This window comes from Conger conger, chromosome 9, assembly GCF_963514075.1.
Source record: "Conger conger chromosome 9, fConCon1.1, whole genome shotgun sequence".
Classification (NCBI taxonomy): Eukaryota; Metazoa; Chordata; class Actinopteri; order Anguilliformes; family Congridae; genus Conger; species Conger conger.
This window is the reverse complement of record NC_083768.1, coordinates 46,366,426-46,387,683: the sequence shown is the minus strand read 5'-3', so window position 1 is coordinate 46,387,683 and position 21,258 is coordinate 46,366,426. Positions and strand designations below refer to the sequence as shown.

General features: G+C 39.5%; 1 protein-coding gene across 1 annotated transcript in view; it reads left to right on the top strand.

Moving 5' to 3' along the window:
* The window catches only part of trps1 (trichorhinophalangeal syndrome I), a 147,131-nt gene extending 126,151 nt beyond the window's left edge, over window positions 1-20,980 (top strand). The window contains exons 5-6 of the mRNA XM_061256028.1: window positions 2,448-2,570; window positions 16,742-20,980. Of these exons, the coding sequence (XP_061112012.1) occupies window positions 2,448-2,570; window positions 16,742-17,878 (1,260 nt within the window). The 3' untranslated portion in view covers window positions 17,879-20,980. The remainder of the gene's footprint in view (window positions 1-2,447; window positions 2,571-16,741) is intronic.
* The last annotated feature ends 278 nt before the right edge of the window (window positions 20,981-21,258 follow it).

Below are 21,258 nucleotides of genomic sequence, written 5' to 3'. Positions count from 1 at the left end.
TGTTATGGTCAGTCTATAAATGCCAAGCTGTATGTACGTTCCTATGTTCTGTACAAGTGCTTATGACAGTGTGTCTGCCATTGATGAAAAAAAAGCAAGGAACATGTGTTAATCATTTACCTCTGGTCTGTCGAAGTCAGAGTGCTGCTTCCATTCCATGGTGATGGACGTGCTTTGGTTGTAATTCTAGAACAGGATAGGAAAAACTACATCAATCACACAATTTATATCTGTCATCCTTACCAGAGAGCGTTGGGAAGCACTAAACTGTGAATCCTTTCTAAAATGTATTCATTTTTGTGAAAATGAGTAGCAATATAAATGCACAGTGTGGTCTGTAAGCATTTGGGGCACAACTCTAATGCCAAGGTATTTGTGTCAATATTGGATGATCCATGCAGGAATTACACCATTTTCATACTTGCTTAGTCCTCCCCATCCCCATTTTAGGGGACCATAAGTACTTGGACAAATTAAAATAGTCTTTAAGGATTAAAATGGTGGATGAATATGACACTTGCCAGGTGTCTTTCGGCATCAACAAAACAAACGTGCATTATTTTTTGTATTATTCAGTCATTTAAATGTATTTTAAAAAGCATTTTTCTAAGCTTAAATTTCCCGCTATAAAAGTTCACACAGATTGTCTGGGTGTGGTAATCAGAACTGTCAATTTAGCTATGATTGACAGACCATGCCCCCATTTTTCACACATTGTTGTTTGTTACCATAGCTATCTCCATGATACGCACCCATCTCGGGAGACTGAATTTTCACAATCTAGCTAGCTTAGTATAACTATCGATAGCTAAGGTAAGGACACTGACATATCCAATAATAATTTTTGCTAGCTAGCTAGCCCAGTTAAAATAAAAGCACCACTATAACGTCCTTATGAAAGCAAACTAACTAACGTTATCAATTACGTTGTCTTATGACTAGCTAATGTTAGCTAGCTAGCTAAATGAATATAACCAAAAATAAAAGGCACTATAATTTAAGTGACCCTAACGTTAGTCAAATATTTGCATTGTCTTGCCTGTAGGCCAGCAGCACAAACTGCATGGATCATGATAATTGACTTTTTCTCCACAGTTCATGACTTGGGTAAGGGTTAATACTCGACTCATCTTCCTATGAGACTTCCAGGTTCCAGGACTCAACCATTGTTTTTTTTTTGCAAACATTAATTTTCCCATTCTATTATTGGTGTGCATCTTGTGCTGAACCCCCTGAGATTATCCTGTTGTAGTCTTCTCTTTTTTTGCAGTCCATAATTATTTATGGAGAAATTAATGGACAGGAACGCTCTTAGAGGTAGATCCAGGGTTTGCACCTCCGATATTGATTGGACAACCAGCTATGCAGAGCGGAATTGCGTTCCTGGCTGAAGAGGGCAATTGTTTGACCAACTTTGCGATCACTGATGCCTCACTGAATACATCTCTCCAATCTTATTAAATCGCTGCCATCATTTTGGATTTTTGTGGCTGCACAGGCTACCAGCTCTCATTTCTTTTCATTTCTTTCATTTTACTTGTATCAATGATTCATGGCTGATGTTAAATGTTAGTGAGCAGGCATCAGCAAAGCCAGGATCATAATTAGTTTAACTGACGAGGGGCCGTGATAGTACTTGCATCTGGATGGAAGAATTACCCTATAGGGAACTGGCTGCTCACCAGAACCTTTTACTGATACGTTGTGAAACACCAGATGAATCAAATGCCCCGTCCCTGCCAAGAAACTGCTTTGGCCTCCAAGCCAAAATTATGTCTAAAGAAAGCTTTCCATTCTAAATGTATCAGAGTGCAATTATATGCATTGTATTTTTCTGGCATGGTGAACAGGTTACCGCACAGACATCTACAGTTAAATAAATTGTGTAAATTCAAGAACACCAAATGTTTTATGGCACATCATGTTGGTAATTTCAAAGAAGGATTAATAGATCCACTTTTATGTCACTCAAGAAAGGTAACACCCAAAAGAAGGGGGGAGGGAGGTGGTAAGTCACACCAGGATGAATATGGTTCATCATCATTGTGAAATGTAACATGAAAATATGAAAAAAATGATAAATGTACAGAAATTGAACCTTGCACATTAGTTAAAATGAAGGGCAGTGCATATGTATCTGAATTTTTGTGGACTATGCATTTCTCTGTCAACTGCCTCAAAAGGGCAGGGTACTTGTTGCTGATGTATTGACAATTCATTTTGAAAAGTGGATGTGCACATCAAGGCTCATTCATCTCTCTGAAGTTAATTGAAATCAGCTAGGATCTATTAATCAACTGAAACTGGCCTTATTTTTCAGCGTGCACTGATACTGCTAGTTTTGCCGTCCTCGATCAATGGGACCTGCTGTTGATTTTTCCTGAGGTGCTAGATCCCGAACACGTGGCACATCTCTGATCTGTTCCTTGTTTCCCCACTTGTTTCAGAGACGGCGAGGTTCAGGAGTGTTTTGTGCCAACTGCCTGACCACTAAGACTTCTCTCTGGAGGAAGAATGCCAATGGTGGATATGTATGCAACGCCTGTGGCCTGTATCAGAAGCTACACTCGGTAGGAGGCTATTTCTGAGGGTGGGGTTGGGTGGGCAGGTGTGTGGAGTAGGTATATTCCAAGGCTAAAATTTCATAGTATGATTATCATGGCCAAAATGTTCATGATTAGGACAGTCTTTAAACAGTGTTAAAACATTGAGTAGTGGGATCTATAATTATTGGCAGCCTTGATAAATATGCAAAAAAAAAAAAGCTTTATTTTACAAAATGCGTAGTAGTGCAATTTGTTAATGCTTCAGTGGAATCAACCAAAGTCTTACGTATTTCCCCCAAAAATAGGTTATACAATTCCATACATTGTGGCCGTGAAGGGATGCACCATGGCCAGCAACAATACTCAAATAGGCTCTGGCATTCAAGCGATGATTGATTGGTATTAACGGGCCCCAAGTGTGCCAAGAAATCATTCCCCACACCAGCATTGCCATTAGCCTGGACGGTTGACACAAGACAGGTTGGGTCTATGGATTCACGCTGTTGGTGCCAATTTCTTATTTTTCATTGTTCAACATGTCTAAAAATGTAACATTTTGGCCATTCCGATAACTAGAATAAAAATAATAATCTAAAATAAATTAACATGCAGCATTTTTGCTTGCTTTTAAACTAATAAAAAATGTGGGAGTTTATTCAGAGATTAATATAAATGTTTGGCCTGGTTTGAACTAAGTAATGCACAATATATAACCACGTGTAAAACAGTGGGTGAAAAGGGCATCCAAAGGATCCAAGAATTATAAGCTCCTAGAAAGTGGTGGATATTTGACTATCTTAACGAGTGCAAAATAATAATGGTCATCAGACAGCAGTCTAAACACAAAGGCAGTCTCATAAGAAGTTGACATGGTGTTCGATAAAGTACATATCTATTTAATCTTAATAATTTCACCTTGCACTGCTAATATCTGCATTTACTTTCATTTATAAGTCTGTCACTGTTCTTGGATGTCCATTCTCATTTTTGTCTACTGAAAAAATGTAATTATCCTGTTTGCTTGCTAAATGTAAGCATTGCTCGCCGGAGTAATCCATCCTTATACAGAGATGTTTTCGGTGAAAGGCAAAACCTCCTGTGAAGTCGCCATTTTCCTTTCTCTTCCAAAACAGCATGCCAGCATGTTTAAAATGGCAACAGACAAACAGACTTAAATGTTAGTTGTTAATACACAATTAAATGTCCACCAGTGCTTTCGATTCATTTTCTTTGAATAATTAAATTAACCATATCTGAAACTTTCCTTTCAGTAATGACAGTTATAAATAACTGTTAAATGTTTTTTTTACAGCGAAATGCAGTATAGTTACCGTATATTGAATATGATGCCATCCCTAGTGGGAAGTTGAGGTTGGGGCAGGTGCTCTCTCTCTCTCTCTCTCTCTCTCTCTTTCCCTCTCCCTCTCCCTCTCCCTCTCTCTCTCTCTCTCTCTCGCTCTCTCGCTCTCTCTCTCTCTCTCTCTACAGATGTACAGTATGTGGTCCTGTCTGATCATAGTTTGTGTCTTCAGCAAGAAATTAGCCATCATAAAAGCTGGAGACATGAAATCAATAAAATTAATCTGAGTAAAAGGGAAGGTTATCAAGAACCCTTCATTTATTTATTTATTGCTTTAAAAAAAAAGTACAGAGTGGCTTTGAAATTAAATGAGATTGAGGCTAAGAAAATGGCCAAACAATGAAATATGAAGAACCTTTTATGAACTTTCGTCAAGGAAGTGTTTGTTCCTGTTGTTCGTTAGTTCAGGGACTGCTTTGTAAAGGTGTACAAGGTGCGCCAGGTACTGTAATGTATGCACAGTGCAAGGCATGACCACGGTCTGGAAGTAATGCTAGTACACACAGGGCCCGGAGACAAAATAAAGATGCCAACCCGCGACTGCATTGAACATGCTGGAGGACGTACACCGTGTTATGCAAAATATTCAGACCCTTGACCAATTCTCATATTTTACTGAATTACAAATTATGCCCTGAAACGTTGTTCTGCGTTTATTTAAAACTCAAAAAAAATGTTTTAGGGTAACATTGCTTATTTGTCAGGAAATATATTTCTAAGACATAAAGAAAACTAAATATGTTGTTTTCAGCAAAAAAAATTAAGTATAGTGTCAAAAGGGTATTCAGCCTCTGTGTCCAGGAAGGTCAAAGTTTAAACCGAAGGATACAATTGCTTTATTGTTGACCTACACCTGTTAAGTAAGTTTCTTGATGAAAACCCTGTTGAACATCCTTGGTCTTGCTGTGAGGAAAGGTCTGAAAATGAAGTCTAAATAACATCTATCAAGTTCCATAGAGTGTATATTATGGTAAAGTAATACAAAAGCATATATTAGGAAAAGGGTATCGAACAATTTAGATATTCCAGTGAACACAGTTGGATCAATATTAAAAAGGTTGAAACTGCATCACACCTCCTCGGCAATGCCTACAAAAGGCCAGCCCTCAGAACTCTGTATCCACGAAGGAACCTTGTGAGAGAAGCCAGTGAGGCCAGCAATCCCTTTGAAGTAGCTACAATGTTCAGTGGCTGAAAGTGCTCTAAATGCGTACCAGTCAACAATATCAAGAGCTCTGAATAAAGCTGGTTTCTATGGGCGGGTGACGAGAAAGAAGCCATTGCTCAAGAAGAATCATCTCCAGAAAGCACGAGAGTGACGGAGCTAAGGTTCGGAGATCAAATGACACAAGATAGAGCATTCTGGCCAAAATTGAAAGTGCTATAACTGCCTCAAACCTAATACTTCTCATCCATCAGGGAACAGCTGTCTTAAAGTGAAGTGTAGTGGTGATGGCATCATGCTGTGGGAATGCTTTTTCACCAGCAGCTACTGGTCATCTTGTTAAATTAAATGAATTTGTTATTCAGCTGACCCTTTTATCCAAAGTGACTTACAGTCAATTAGATTAAGCAGGGGACAATGCCCTTAACCCGGGGTTAAGGGCCTTGTGCAAGAGCTCAACAGCTGTGCGATTCCTATCATGGCTACACCGTGGCTTGAACCACCAACCTTCTAGGTCCCGGGCATGTACCTTTGCCACTTCTTGTTAAATCTTGTTCAATTAAAGGAGTAATGGATGGAGCAAAATACAAGGAAATACTGCAAGAGAACCTGATTCAGTCGACCAGAGAAACTGAAGCTTGGGAGAAGGCCAAAGCAACAATTTGGTGAATGTCCTTCAGTTCTGCTCTCAATCTCTCTGAGAGTCTGTGGTACTATTGGAAAATTATGATCCAACAAGCATCATTTAACCAACCTGAATAAAACTGCAGCTAATCTGAAAAATAGAATGGGCAACTTCTACATAGAGTAAATTTCATCTTTTAATATCTGCTGATAAACTACTTTTGGCTTTGACAATGAATTGTTAGAGCATGTGAGTTTACAGTAAAAACACTGATTGCAAATGATACTTGCACATATTTTTCCAATCTAATTTTGATATCTCTCAAGGGGTCTCATCACTTTTGCCAGGCACTGTATCTCCATCTGTGTAAGATTGGCTGTGATGAATTGGTGCCTCTTCCATGCTTTTTACCTGAAGCCTTTTTCTCAAGCTTGTAAGGTCCCACTTTCAAAAATTTATGTCAGAGAAGTGGCTGTGACATTGAATGATTGTAGAAATGCGAATACTTTTATGCATACCCACGTGTTTACAGAAAAATCTCTATGCACCCCTTGCTCCTGGCAGCACAAGTTTATTGTGAATATTCTGTACCATATGTGGCTGTGTACAGAAGTATGCTTATTCCACAGCCATGAAAAACATTACAAAACAAGTTTATAAAGCATAATATACCGTAGTGTGTGATGTTTCCCCAACGGTGTGAGAATGCACTACCCTTTTCAACCTGAAGGGACAGCGTTGAGCAGCTTCTTTTTCTGACCAGCTCCTCTGGGGCCTATATTGTAAGTTATACTGAGTTATGTACTCAGTATTGTGGAACTGGATCTGACTGCATCATCTTGACACCAGATGCTCTACCTCTGGACCACCTGAAACAAGAAAGTACAGTTTGTGAGATCTGATTGGTGCCAGGAAAAACTTGTGGCACCAGTCAGATGAACCATATTGAGTTGGCTGGTAACTCATCTTCTACTGCCTTTCTCATTTCTCCCCTGTCCATGATTTTTTTGTACCTCAGTGACTTTGAATTCCCCACTTCTGGCAAAGGAAGGCGTCTACTTTGATAAAAGAGACTATTATGTTTCAAAGGTTTATAGCAGTGTTGATCTCTTCTTTGAAGCCATAGCAACACCTTTGTTTAAAAACTTTAAATCCAGATGTACTTGGCTTGCCAGCCAATGGGATGTGGGGAAATTTGTGTGTACAGTAGAACCTAATTTATCCCAACCACACGGGAATGGCGGCTGTTCAGGAAACTGCAGTGTTCAGTTAAGCAAAACATCCATGAATATACATAAAAAGCTTTTCCTAAATCAATCCTAGTTTATTTAAACTTAGCCACAAAGAATCATATGAATATCCTATGGTATTTACTCACAGTATGGTCATGGAAATCAATATGGTACAGTGCAGTGCAGTTTCTCAATCTTGCCACATTTAAACTAAATCTTTACTGAAGAGTTCTGTCAGCCACATACACGTACTGTATAGGGGTATTGAACAGTCCCATTAACGATTTTGACTTCACAAAGAAACTTCAGAATATCCAACACTATTTCAGACTCCCAGGATTTGGCATGAGCTCTCTGATACCCACAAGAGGTCAGAAATCTCCCTGAAATCAGCATTCTCGACCACAAGCAGAAGTGGAGCTTAGAAACTTGGATGATCCAGTCGGGAATTGAGAAAACTTTGGTAACTGACATACCGCAAAGTGCAGGGGAATCACCCCAGTTGGTCTCCCAGAAATAATTTTGGGATATCTGCTATTTATCCACAAACATAAACATTAATTCATGTATTGAACTCTCTGAACATACGATGCACAGCCACGATGCACTGTAGCCTGCGTGCCTAGATCCTGTTAGGCACATTAACAGGGATCTATAAAGTTTTCAATAAACCTTTTGTTGCTATAGGGTCTGCTGGTTTTCATTGTTACTCTGCACTTAATTAATCAATTAGAGCGGTTGATTACACACTTAACTCACCTCACCTGGTTACCTGGATCTCAACAGGGTGCTGATTTTAAGGTGAAAACAAAAACCAGCAGACCCTGTAGCTCTTCAGAACCAGGATTGGATTTGGAGATACTCCACCTCTGTTGTGGAATTGGCGCCTCATGCACAATTAATAAAAAAATTAATCGGACAAAAACGCTGCTTATTATTATAAGTATCATAGACATATTGACCACATTGAATATCTGGGGGTTTTTTTCATGTAATGACAAAAATAATTAAAATTACTTCAAAGCTTTACAAGAACTACTTGAAGACCAAAGAAGAGAAGGATTGTTGTCCACAATCCACAGTCACCTGACCTCAACCCCATTGAATATTTATGGGGACACTTGAAGACTGACAAATGTATTCAGCAACAGCACAAGATGCTCTTTGGAACATTGTCAAATAATTATGAGATAATATGGATGATGAGGTTTTTTACAAATTTGTGGAGTCCTTGCCAGCTCATGGTCAAAGCAAAAGGGGCACAAATCAAATATTAAGAAATTCATGTACATTTTTCAAAGATTCAACTTTTCACTCAAATTGCTGCTGTTATGCTGATCATATAAATTGTAATTGAAAAGTTTGTATTAAATTAGAAAATAATGTTCACTGGTGGTCTCAGACTTTTGGACCCCACTGTATGTCTAGACAAAAAATCCTGAAGGTCCATATGCAGTATACTTATGGGAGAAAATACTAAAGACACTGCAGCCCACAGAACCTAGAGTACAGTAGTGTGGATGTATGCCTTACTACACGATATTACCTTTCTGCAAGTGTTGAAAAGTAATTAATGAAACGAATCAATCGAAATGAAATATCTTACCCCTGTGAAAGAAAACAGATTTTTTTCTTCTCAATTTTCCATGCAGAAATAATATGGTGTGTAACACACACTCTACCTAGTTTGAACAGTTATTACAGTTTGCCAGACTGTAGTCTGGCCCTTCATATTTACATTGAAGGATAATTTTTTGGCTTTGTGTAGATCTGTGTATTTCTGTGTGGTCGACCATCCTTTGGAGTGTAGTGGTGGTTTGGTGGGGGGTTGGGGTGACAGGGTTGAGCTTGCTGCCTGGGTGGCATGGCTAATACACAGGCCATTCCCTGACTTGGTGTGGTCAGGAGGTGAGCGAGCTGGGGTCTGACACAGACCTTACACAGGAGCTGGTTTCAGTCCTCAGGCCACCTGGCCTCCAGATCTGTACACTAAAAATAGTTTGCATTTTCAATTCTGTATACTTTGGCCTTTCTTTCAAAATGGTGAGCTACTTCACAGCCGCATTTAATCTTCAAAAGTTGTTTGCATGCGTGTCTATGTATGTGATTGGTATTCATTGTAGAATATTGCATAACCTAATTGGAGGCACGTATTGGAGCCAAGATAATTGAGCAAAAAAGGCAATATACTTATTTATTTTGTAGGGTGCTTTTGATTTCACAATTACTTCACAGGCACGCTGTTGTAATTGCTTTAATGTAGGTATGATAATTACCTGGTCTATCAAATCCTTATTTTCAAACAGAGTTGGCGTCAGAACAAATCTAATGGAAGGACATTAGGCTTCCCACGGGAGGGCACAAACTGCCGTTCAAAAACAGCGACGTAAAATAGGCCTGATTTTCTGGAAACCAACCAACGTCTCACAAGTGTTAAGACAGTGTTTGAATAGCAAGAGAATCAGGTTGATCTTGTGAAAAAGAAACCCTACCTGGCCAAAGACGAGTGGTTGCTTTTGTTGTGTATGCTACAGCGAGCAGAAATACTCCCTGGATCCTTCAACCTTGGCTCAGGCCACGAAAAGAAGTAAACGAAACAACAATCTGCTTGTCTGCCAAGGAACTGATCTTCAGCAGAACAGAACAAGAATTATTTGGATATTATTATTGACATTGTTTTTATTGTTATTGTACTGCTTAGTGCAGTAGTTTTAAAGAAGAGAAGCGCATATGGATGAATACAGATATAAATTCACATTATCACGTTATCTTTTAGTTGTGCTTTGGCCTATTATCGTGGAGCATTGCTAGCTACTTTTGGACCATAGCGAGCATGAGTCTACTTTGTGTAAGTGGATATATTACCTCTTGAGTGTAGATATATAGGCAAGTTAGGCAACACCCCCCTCTTGGCGAGTCAGTCCCTGATCAGAATACTAAATCTTACATTGCTTATTATACTAGACTCACTATGTAATTTTACCGCTACAAGCATTGGCATCGGAAACTTCCCTTGCATTCTGCCAGACACATGTACGTACATATAGAAACATACTTGCCTACAGCAGTACTGAATGAATGATGAGAAGAGCTATCTGTTTATTTAATTTATTTATTTATTTTATTTGGTTTTTTTAGCTATGTTAGATGGTTAGTGTGGCCTGGGGTCCGTTCCAGAAACTGGGATTAGCAAGTTTTCCAGATCTTTTCAATTGAAATGTAGGAAAATCCAGAATTTTGGGCTTCCAACTACTAGGATCAAAGAAAGTCATGGATGTGTCATACATACTACATAAGCCATAAGCTCATTCATTTTGAGAATTGATAAAGATATTTAAAAGAATTTCAAGGTGTTTTTGCATTTCCCTTTTCATTGTTTTATTGCATGGTTTCAACAAAGAAAATTGCGTGTAAAAACATTTTCTGGGCCCCCAAAAGAATGTAGTTGAATAGCCCTGATGTACACTTAAGAACATTTTTGTTTATTTTGTTTGTAAAAAATTGCACACCCTACAATAAATTTGGTGCTAACCATCGAAAATTGGGGGGAAGGCATTATGAAGGCACTTTGCTGACACTTTGGTTGTTTCCTTGGTATAATAAAAAAAAATGGGAGCCTAGAGAGTGTGCAATCATTTCTTCCTCTCTATATTTTTTTTTTTGAAAAATGTATTAATGAATAAATAACAAAGGAGCAGGCCTTGGCAGGCGGCACATTGATCTGTTCTGGGGGCCTGGCCTTCGGATGACCTCCCCATGACACCTGCAATGTTTTCAAATGTGAACACACAGCAAGTTGTACTACAATTTATATGAATCGTCCATTTAAAAACAATAATTGAGTCCAGTCTCATGTGTTCTTCCTCAAAAAGTGTCTGCAATGCACCAAAAGGTTGCACATGATTCAACCACCACTATTAATTAATAAGTAAGGTAAAAAGGACATTTCAATCTGCTGTGTATAGACCTCTTTATGACAATCTCTGTATTTTGATGAAGATATATTTTGCTCTTTTTTAATTCCCTCCTCCATTGCTCACCAGGAAAGGTGCTGTCATTGAAGGAACCCAGAATATCACATCTCTCTGTCTCTGTGCTCCAAAGGGGATTGTTACTTTTATCTCGTTTTTACATCACACAAACTGTGAACTGGACCAAACAATGTCCGTCCTTCAGGATCTGACAATAAGGGTTCAGCACTATTTTATATTTTTATAATGCTGTACAGAAATGATTTCATTATAGCCCTCCAGAAGACCATGCAGCCATAGTGAGCCCTGCACTCTCCATACCAGAACACATTGTGGTAATAAATGTCTCTCAGATCTTTGTCTTCTCATAATAGCATTGAGCGACATTTGCCATGTGTGTGCATGCCTTAATATAATGTATAAATCGATGAACAACTCACTTTACGATTCTTGCGGGGAACAATGTGTTCCAGCTGAGATACAATGCATTCAGTACACTATAGGTCTAATAATGCATTCTGTCCTTGTCACTCTTAAGCACACGTAATTTCAATTAAAATGCAAGGGGTAACTGTTAAATTGAAAAGAGTAAATTAAACACTCAAATTATGAGTGTTAAATTAACTGGGTATAAACACTCAAGCGTTACGAGGGAACCAGGTACCGGGGAATCTTCCTCGAGATTGTGGTGAGTGACAGAGCCAGAGAGTGACAGTAATTGGTCATGTGAGCAGCTTACCAGCTGCGAGATCCTAACAGGCATTTGAAATTTTCATAGATACAGGTTCAGCGCCAAAATTTACAAGCAAGGCTAGGCATCTGACAGCCAATGACAATTATCAATTAATGTATTATGCACACAAAAGCCGTAGTTTTCCGTAAGCTACTGTGCATAACTGAGGTGTAGTGCTAAGAGAGGCGCGCCAATACATTATGCACAAGCAGGTGTTAACCTTCAATTATTTAAATATGTATCTAGAGGTCATCCTTTCCACTAGTTAACCGTGATTCAAAATGTGTTTCTCCCCCCCCATTAAATGTCAACTCAAAAGTGCACTATTCTTCTGTATCCTTAAAATGCAAGTGCAGCCTTTTTTCTTGGTATAACTAACACCCTCTTTAATCAGCGACTACTATATCAAAATGTCACTATCTTTTTTTTTATTTTTTTTTATTTTATTTTTTTTTTTACATTTTTGCCTTTCTATTTTTTAACCTATTCTATTCTGTGTAACCCCTACATATTCCCCAAAGAGCAATCTGAAGTTTTTAAGTTTAGTTTCTTCAGGGTTTCTCAGTGGCTTGCTCAATAAAAGATGCTTGCCAGGAGCATAAGCCGGAACCTATAACAGAGATACTGCAGGTCTGAGTTTTGTCACTATGTGGGCCATTTCATGAAGAGTACAGTGCCATGAAAAAGTATTTGCCCCCCTTCCTGATTTCCTCTATTATTGTATATTTGTCACGCTGAATGGTGACAAATTAGACTAAGGGAACTTTTACTCTGAAAACTTTGTGTGACTCTGAAAAACATGTTGTACTTTTTTTTGCAAGTGTACAGTATGTGCATATGTATGTGCCAGTATAGATTCTACTACGTATGTATGAGTCTTCCCTCCAAAACATTGGGCCTTTCAAATAGAACGACATAGTCATTGAAATAAATTAAAAAATGTTAAAATATGTCATTTAAATGGTAACATTGAACTATAAAATCATTGTCCCGTCAACCCTGTTACATTGATTAATTTGATAAAAAAAGAAGAAATATTAAAACAAATTGTATTTGACCCCTTTGACTTGTTCAAAAGAACAATGGCCTATTAAGAACATTAAGGACATGCTGGGATGCTTTCTCTTTTAAATATGTCTTGTATTTTGTTAAATAAAGTAACATATTAAATAGTAGACCACTTTTCAATTAAAAACTTAATTGTGGCTGTCTGGGATTACCTGCAAAGCCAGAAGAGAGTGAGACAGCCAAAGTCTGTAGAAGAACTGTGATAAGTTGTCCAATATGTTTGGCTCAACCTACCAGCTCAGTTCTTTTAAAACTGCAAGACAGTGTACCTAGGAGAATTGATGTTGTTTTAAGTGTGAAGGGTGGTCACAGCAAATATTGATTTGATATAGTTTTTAATTGTCGTTCTTTATAGTACATCTAGAAACTGCCGTGTGTCTAAGCCATTTGTACAGTACTGTAAATACCATTTACCAGACATTTTTCTTTTCAAATATTTCAAATATTGATGCATATGTTTGTAACAGGGCTGACACAATATCCGAAAGACTAAACTACAGTCTGAGATGGCACGATACAATTTCCCATCACTTCAAGTCGTCTTTTTATCAATGCCATGCAACAATTGACACAAAAGATGATTTGAAATAGAAAAGTGAAAAGGCCCCCTTTTGGTGGAATGCATCCTGTCACAAACAGTCTCTTGTGTTGTGCTGCCAGGGGCATAATGGATTTAAGTGAGCAGGGACTCGTCAGGTTACCAAAGCATCAGTCCCTCTGAAAGCGTTTTATCAAACATAAGATGTACAGTGAGCTCCAGACTTGTTGGCACTCTTAGTAAAAATGCTGCATATGATAAACAACATGGATAATGATGTAGATTTTATGTTGAAACATACGGGAAAACGATATACTTTTATTGCAATACATTTACTCTCATGTGTTCAGTGTTTTTTATTTGGTAATCTAATTCTTTTCTGAAAACTACAATTATTGGCACCCCTTACAATTATTGTAAATAAAATCAAACAAAGTGAAATTGGCAATATACTTGAATTAATTAATCTCAGTCTAAAGGAACTATTTTCTGTCATTCCATCACTTCCTGCTTCACAAGAGTATAAAAATGAGGTAACAAGCATGCAGTCCCCTTGTCAGCCATCAGCATGGGAAAAGCCAAAGAACTGTCAATTCAGAAGACACAGATGGTAATCGACCAAGTCAGGTGATGGGTACGGGATGGGTTTATATATAATAAAAAACGTAAATAGTTAAACATACCACTTAGCACTGTAAGGGCAATAATAAAAAGGTGTAAAACATATGGAATGGATGCAAACTTGCCTTCCACAAAATCTATATATGTGTCTTTCAACTGAATTCTTCACAACCCATGACTTGATTGATTCATTTTATTTGACATAGTTTAAAATATACATTGTGCCATAAGCACTTGGGTAACAACCATATACAGTAAAATTATTGAGCAAAACAAAATCGACCATTGAGGTCCTAGGCCTTTGTTAGCAGGGCTGACTGTCTGTGTCACCAATGATCTTTTCATGTAGTCTTCTATTGGCTGTACAGTGTCACACATGTTGGTTGTTACCAATTGCCAAGACCGTGGGAAGCCTTTTTATTCCAAACCAACAACAAACAAACATGCTCAGTTGTCACTGCATTCATTTTGTAGGCATCAAACATTCCACGTGATGTTCTGCTGTATCTTTTATGAAAAAAAAAAAAAAAAAAAACGCTGCTTTTGTTCCTCTAATGGGAATGACACTTACGCATTGGGTGGCCACGCTCCGTTCCTTCTACCCAGGCCAGATAGGAAAGTAGGCAACGAGTGAGATCCCAGAGCAGTAGGAAGCCATTTGGCAGCAGAGGGTGCTCTTTGTTTTCCTCTCCAGTCCTGCCATTCTGTAATTTGACCCAGCAGCCCGCTCCGAGCCAAAGCCTTCAGCGCATCCACTCAGACCGGGGGGGGGGGGGGGGGGGTTACGTTTTCTTCAGGGGGGGAAACGGAAAATTAGATCCTTCTCTCAGCCATCGCCGCAGACTGTTTTTCCTCCTTTTTTTCTCTCTCTCTCTTTCAAATGATCGGTTTCCTTTCCGAAGGAATACGACAGGAGATCCCAGATTAGAAAAGAGTCTGGCCCTGCAGGATTGATTCCAGAGCAGGTTGTCACACCTCGGTGTCACCCAGGGATGAAGCATTTCATTATTTTATTCCGCTTCCTTTTTTCTGTTTTGCGCACATGCAGGAGCGCCCCGATATGAAATCGTGTTTTCCCTTCTCTTCATTTCTGGTCTGGCATTAGCATTGGCTGCCATTGAAATGTGCAGATGTATTATTATTTTTAAGCACAAAAATTTAGATGGGCAACATTTTTGAAAAGGTGACAGATGGGTGTAGGCGCACGGCGACAGATGGCGGCCTCACCTGATTTAAGTCCACTTTAAACGGCTGGCACTGCAAAGAGAACAATGCAAAATGACGAAGTGAAATAATTTATTTGCTTTTTGGAGTGCTCGTCAGGACTTGCTTTGTTCTCCTTGTCATATCATCTCTATATGTCGGACTATTTACAAGCTTTCTTGTGGAGGAGGTGAACCTTGTCAGATTGAAAAAGCTTTGATGTAGCGAACGCAACATTTGATGCCGGTTAGGAAATTAAATGTATTTAAGTCTATTCAATAAAAGCTGTTTAGTGAGTGAATGTGATGGCAGTGGCTCTAGTTTCCTAAAAAAACTGTGAGGCAGAAATTCAGAACTTAATTCTGTGCTCCGGGCTTCTCCCTGTTTGAAAGTTCGCTTCTGAATATGATCTCAACAAAGGAATTTCAGATCTTATTTTTCAGCTATTTAAAAAACTGAATATAATGATTCAGAATAAATAGCTGCAATATACATAAATGTGATGAGGATATGATTATGTCCTCGTAGACTAAGTGTTCACATACATATGTACAGTACGTTGTCTGCCTTGGTAGGAGTCTGTTAAAGTACAATACAGCTAATCACCACAAGTACACAGAAGTGAAGAAGATCTCAGAAATGGTTTCACTTGAAAGAACGTCACTAATGACACAATGATAAAAGGGTCAGCATGTTTTGTTATTGATTATTTATAATTATTATGTTGTATCTTTGATTTCCCATTTGAGGGCATGAGAAAAGACAGGGAGCGCTCACAGATCTGTTGCAAGCTCTTCACGGTCTCCTCAGCTGCTCCCTGGAGTCTGTGCAGTAGTGGCACCTAGCCGTTTAATCTCGCTGGAGCAGGGCCTTTTGCACACACATGAGTGTTGTTAAAGTGTGATGATTATAATCAATTGACCACAAATCTTCCGTACATCCATGACTGTGATGTGTGGCTTATTATGAAGCTGCTTGAACCCTATTGTAAAATTTGCAGTTGCTCTCTTTTTCCCCAGACAGTACGATGAAAACGCTTGAAACGTGGGAGACATGTTAGGGATGTGTGAAATTGCAGTCTATTAGAACATGGCAGCAATTGACCTACAGGTTGTGCTGTAGAGGATATTCAGTTTCATTCATTCAATTCATAACTTTTGAACCATTGAGACATGCAACCGAGACTCCCCTTCTCACAGCAAACAAACAATATTTTGGGCCAGTAAAATTTACTAATAAGATTTTCCACTATGTTGAATTTTTCAGAAGCGAATATCAAGTTGATGTCTGATTCGGTCTGGGTCATACTAGTCCCTCACTAAATTGTGAAGCAGTAGTTGATGCATCAAAACATGGCTGAATGCTGTAGTGACCCATTTGGGCATGTCCATTAAAAACAGTAATTTATTTGAGACATGGCCTTGAAGAGGTTCTGAATCAAAGGCCAAGTAATTCTGAACAAGACAAAACTTGAACCATGTTGACGGCATGAAAAACCTGGCTGCTATTAAAAAAATATTCACCATCGTCATGCATCATTCCATCAAAAAGTACTGAAATCTGGCAATTTGTTGCGTGCTTGAACCCCGGAAACACAGGAAATGTGAAATAATGAAAAGTTTTTTATTATTCTCAAATAATCCTCAATCTCCCCCTTTCTCCTTTCTTGTCTCCGACAGACCCCGAGACCGTTGAACATCATCAAGCAGAACAACGGCGAGCAGATCATCCGCCGGCGCACGCGGAAACGGCTGAACCCCGACTCGCTCCCCGCCGAACACGCCGGCTCCAAGCAGCAGCGCGTCAACAGCGATGAGCAGGTCAACGGAAGCCCCCTGGAGAGACGGCCGGGAGCCCCCAGCCCCGACGCCCCGCCCCGCGGCGCCGAGCTCCAGCCCCCGCTGGGCAAGTACGAGGCCTACGGCCCCTCGGGGGGCAAGGGCCACCCCAGCCCGCACTCCACCCACGCCTTCCTGGTCAACCAGACCCTGGAGATCCACAAGCGCATGCCGCCTTTGCACACGCACAAGAGCCCTCAGGATGGCGGGGCGGAAGGGAACGGGATCGGGCCCGGAGCGGGCGCGGCCGCAGAGGGGAAGGGAGGCTCGGAGCGGGGAAGCCCCATCGAGAAGTACATGCGCCCCTCCAAACAGGCCAGCTACTCTCCCCCGGGAAGCCCCATCGAGAAGTACCAGTACCCCTTCTTCAGCCTGCCCTTCATCCACAACGACTTGCAGAGCGAGGCCGACTGGCTGCGCTTCTGGACTAAGTACAAAATGTCGGTCCCGGGGAACCCACACTACCTAAGCCACACGCCCGGCCTGCCCAACCCTTGCCAAAGCTTTGTGCCTTACCCGGCCTTCGGCCTGCCTCCACACTTCCCCCCTCCCGGCCCGGAAAACGACATCCCCCTGGACCTGGCCATCAAACATTCCAAACCGGTCCCCACGGCCAACGGAGCCCCGGCCAAGGAGAAGGGCCCGGCGGCTGAGCAGGCCCTGCCCTCGGGGGAGAAGGAGCCGGCCGACACGGCGTTGGCGGCGGAGGAACCCGTGCCGGATTCGGCCGGCCCGGCGCCGGAGAGGGTGGAGCGGGGCACTCAGGACGAGCTGTCGAGCAAGTGCGCCCACTGCAGCATCGTCTTCCTGGACGAGGTCATGTACGCCTTGCACATGAGTTGCCACGGCGACGGCGGGCCCTTCCAGTGTAGCATCTGCCTGCACGCCTGCGCCGACAAATATGACTTCACCACTCACATACAGCGGGGCCTGCACCGGCCCCTGAGTGAGTCGAACACCAACACCCCAAAGGAATGAACCGGAGACGCGCCAAACTAGCACTTCTAGCACAACTAACACGAGGAATGGATCGACGGCCTGGACAATACGCAATGTTAAAATACAAAAAAAACGCGTTCGGGTTCATAGTGCAGTGGTGGCTTGCGGTGGTTTAGCCGCCGAGGTAGGGAACTAATGACATTTTAACATTTATATGGAGTTTGATGTAAAGCTATTTACTATTTACTTTTTTTTTTTTTTTTAAGGATATTCTTTTTGGAAAAAAAGGTACACATGACTGCTCATTGTTTCTTTTTTGTGTAATTATAAAACATTAACTCTTGACAAGGCAGTTCAGCAAAACAAGGTACATCTGCACATTTGTGGAATTATTACAGTGGGGGTTTTTCTTTTAACATGTCTGTTTACCGGCCCAGAGGGATTTTTTCCAAACAAAAAGAGAACGTGTCCATTTGCTTTGAGTGTCGGACACGCGTGTTAGGCACGCTCCTTTCATCCTCACACTGAAATCGTTTTGGCTTAACGTTGTCTCCGAATATTCACATTGTCATAAGAACGTCCTCAGGGAACGCATTCAGCTGAGTGAGACAAATTCAGGATTTCAGTTGTATTATCTGTCGCCCGTTAACATCAAACCAAGCTTTTGTGTATGTGTAACGTTTTTACGTCTGCAGTGTTTTACATTTGTTTCTTCAGAGGGACGACATTTGTCGCGGATCCATTCTAAACGTTAAGCTGCTGCCTTAGTTGCTGAGAATCGAACCTTATATCACTAAAGAAATTTGGAAAGGAACTCGTACAAAAGTATTTTTTTTCTTCTAATTTGTTAATAAGGAAATCCTAATATCAGTGCCTGATATATTGTATTAAATATTTTCTACCTGGTATGTTGATATGCAACAATGAATATACATCTGTTGAATAAGGGCCATACGTCTGGCTCGGAGTAACTGTTTACATTTGCAAATGTAGCAAAAAATGTAATGAAGCAAAACTTTTATTTCTGAACGTTTTTTGTCTCCAGACGGAGACTAGCGTTGCTGTCGATAAGTGGATGCCTTCATTTCTTTTTCAAAGGTTTATAAGAAGGAGAAAATAACTATAATAGCTACACCACAGAAAATGAATGCACTGTCCATTCCAAGTCGTTTTGCCCTGTATCTGAGTACATGTTAATGTTCTTTATAATACATACCAGTTTATTCTATATTTTCTTTTCTTCTGATAACATCCGAGAATGAATTTAAGGGCTGGAAATTTGTCTTTGTGGCCTCCCCACACACTAAGTTTTCTTGCCACCTGCTTGTGTCACTAAGCAATAGCGTTCATGCCCGATTTGGTTTAGTTTTCCTGATTTTAAGTCCTGTTTTTGAATTCCGTTGAAATCCCATATTATTATTTTTTTAAATGTGTTAATATCGTTTTTTTTTTTTTTTTTAAAGGAGTTTATTATGGGGATTTTTTTTTTTTTTTTTTCAAAGAATTCACAGAATTTATAAAGGACGGTGTGATAATAGTACATTCTAGAAATTTAATGAAATGTGCTTGAAATGGTACACATTGTACTGTTTGGTAACTACAGATGTTTCAATAATCACTAAGATTATCAGGTGATTCTGGTGCCTTTAGGGTGATGGCATATATTCAAAACATGCACACAACATCATGTCAACACAATTCTTTCACAGCATTTCAATACAATATTAACATATTGCATGCATCAATCAACTTGACACTCCACATCAAAATGAATTTTTTTTTTTTTTTTTTAATGGGTTCACATTAACATATGAAATGACCATCATTCACTAATAGTGTTTTTATTTTTTTTCCTCTCCAATCTCAGTGACTCCCTGCACCTTAGCAGGAACACCACCATCACCAGTTTAAAAAAAAAAGTCTTATCGACAGTGAACATTTTTATTTTTATTTTTTTTATTATCATTTTTTAAATCTGAACAGCTAGCAGGGAAAGTGTTAATATGGAATATACCATAGGTGTTGTGGCTCCCATTCTGTTGTAACTGGTGAATCACAGGGTTTTGCGCTGTCTGATTTCACAGATGGCCAGTTAAAAGAGGGCCTATGGCCAGACTGAACCCCTCAGTTCTTGACTGAACCCCTGTGATTTCCCATTATAATTAGGCTTCTTAAACTGCGTGGAGCATACAGTTTGGTCATGTATAGATTTTCTTTTTTTTTTATCTAATGGAAATGAATGAATTCCCATGATGTCTATTATTTTTCAGTTCTTTCCCTGTGCATTGAAACTTTACTGTAACATGTTATCAGGATATCGTCATCAGGAAACAGTGGGTGCCTTTATTTTGTCTGAGCGTGCAAAGGGGGCATCGACTTTTTGTTTTAAGTTTTGAAAGGCAGCAGTAACGAGTCTTATACATGCTTGGCTGGATGTGTACAGATACATCCGTATTTATTTCTACGTAAACAGTGGGGAGAGATGCTGTGGATGTCTCAAGTTTGCTGGGTCTGCAAGGAGAGCCAGAAACCCAATAAAGCCTTTGAATGCTGCTTTAGTGCCAATGCCTCTTGTAAAATATAATGAATAAATGCATTTCACAGGAGCATTTCTAGGATAGCGAATAACATAAGGAACCTTTCTTTTTTCTTAATTTCAAACTATTATGTTTTAATTTAAACTATTTTAATGCTTGCACTTCAGTTATTCATTTGTATTGCCGAGGAAGAAAGATAAAATGTGTAATTAGCATGCTACATACAGGTACTGCATCTTAATTAGCAAAAGTGATCGTAATATTTAACGGACTTACCTTAAGGCTTGAGAAACAAAAAACGTAAGAATTTGTATGAAGAACTCCAGAAACTGTAAGCCAGTAAAACATGGTAAACATGGGAAAAAGGCAAAATATGTAAATGTTTTAACCATAATTCTAGTTTTTGTTAATTTTTTTATTTTTTGTTTGTTTTTTACACTTTACAGTGCATAGATGATGGTTTTAGTTATGTTTTCTGCCGCCACCTAAACTTTTTTATTGTGTTGTATGTTCTACATGCAAAAAATAAACAAATATCAGCAAAGATAGCAAAGATGTCTGTTACATCTAAACTTGAATAATAATAAAGTAATAATAAAATGTTTTTATGAATTGCAGATTATTTTATTACATTAGTTTGGGGTTTCCTGTAGAATTACTCAGTTTGCTATGTACTGGGTGTGTGATTTCCAAATCGCTGCTGATGTCTTGTAAGTCCAGTCTGAAGACTGAGTAAATGGTGCAGTGTGTAGTATAATACAGCATGTTGACTGTAGAATATATTTGTTGAATATCAATTTCAGAGCTTTGGGACTTATTTTTTAATATATTTTAAAATATATTACATATGCCAATTCATTCTGGTGAGCATTAAGTTTTCAG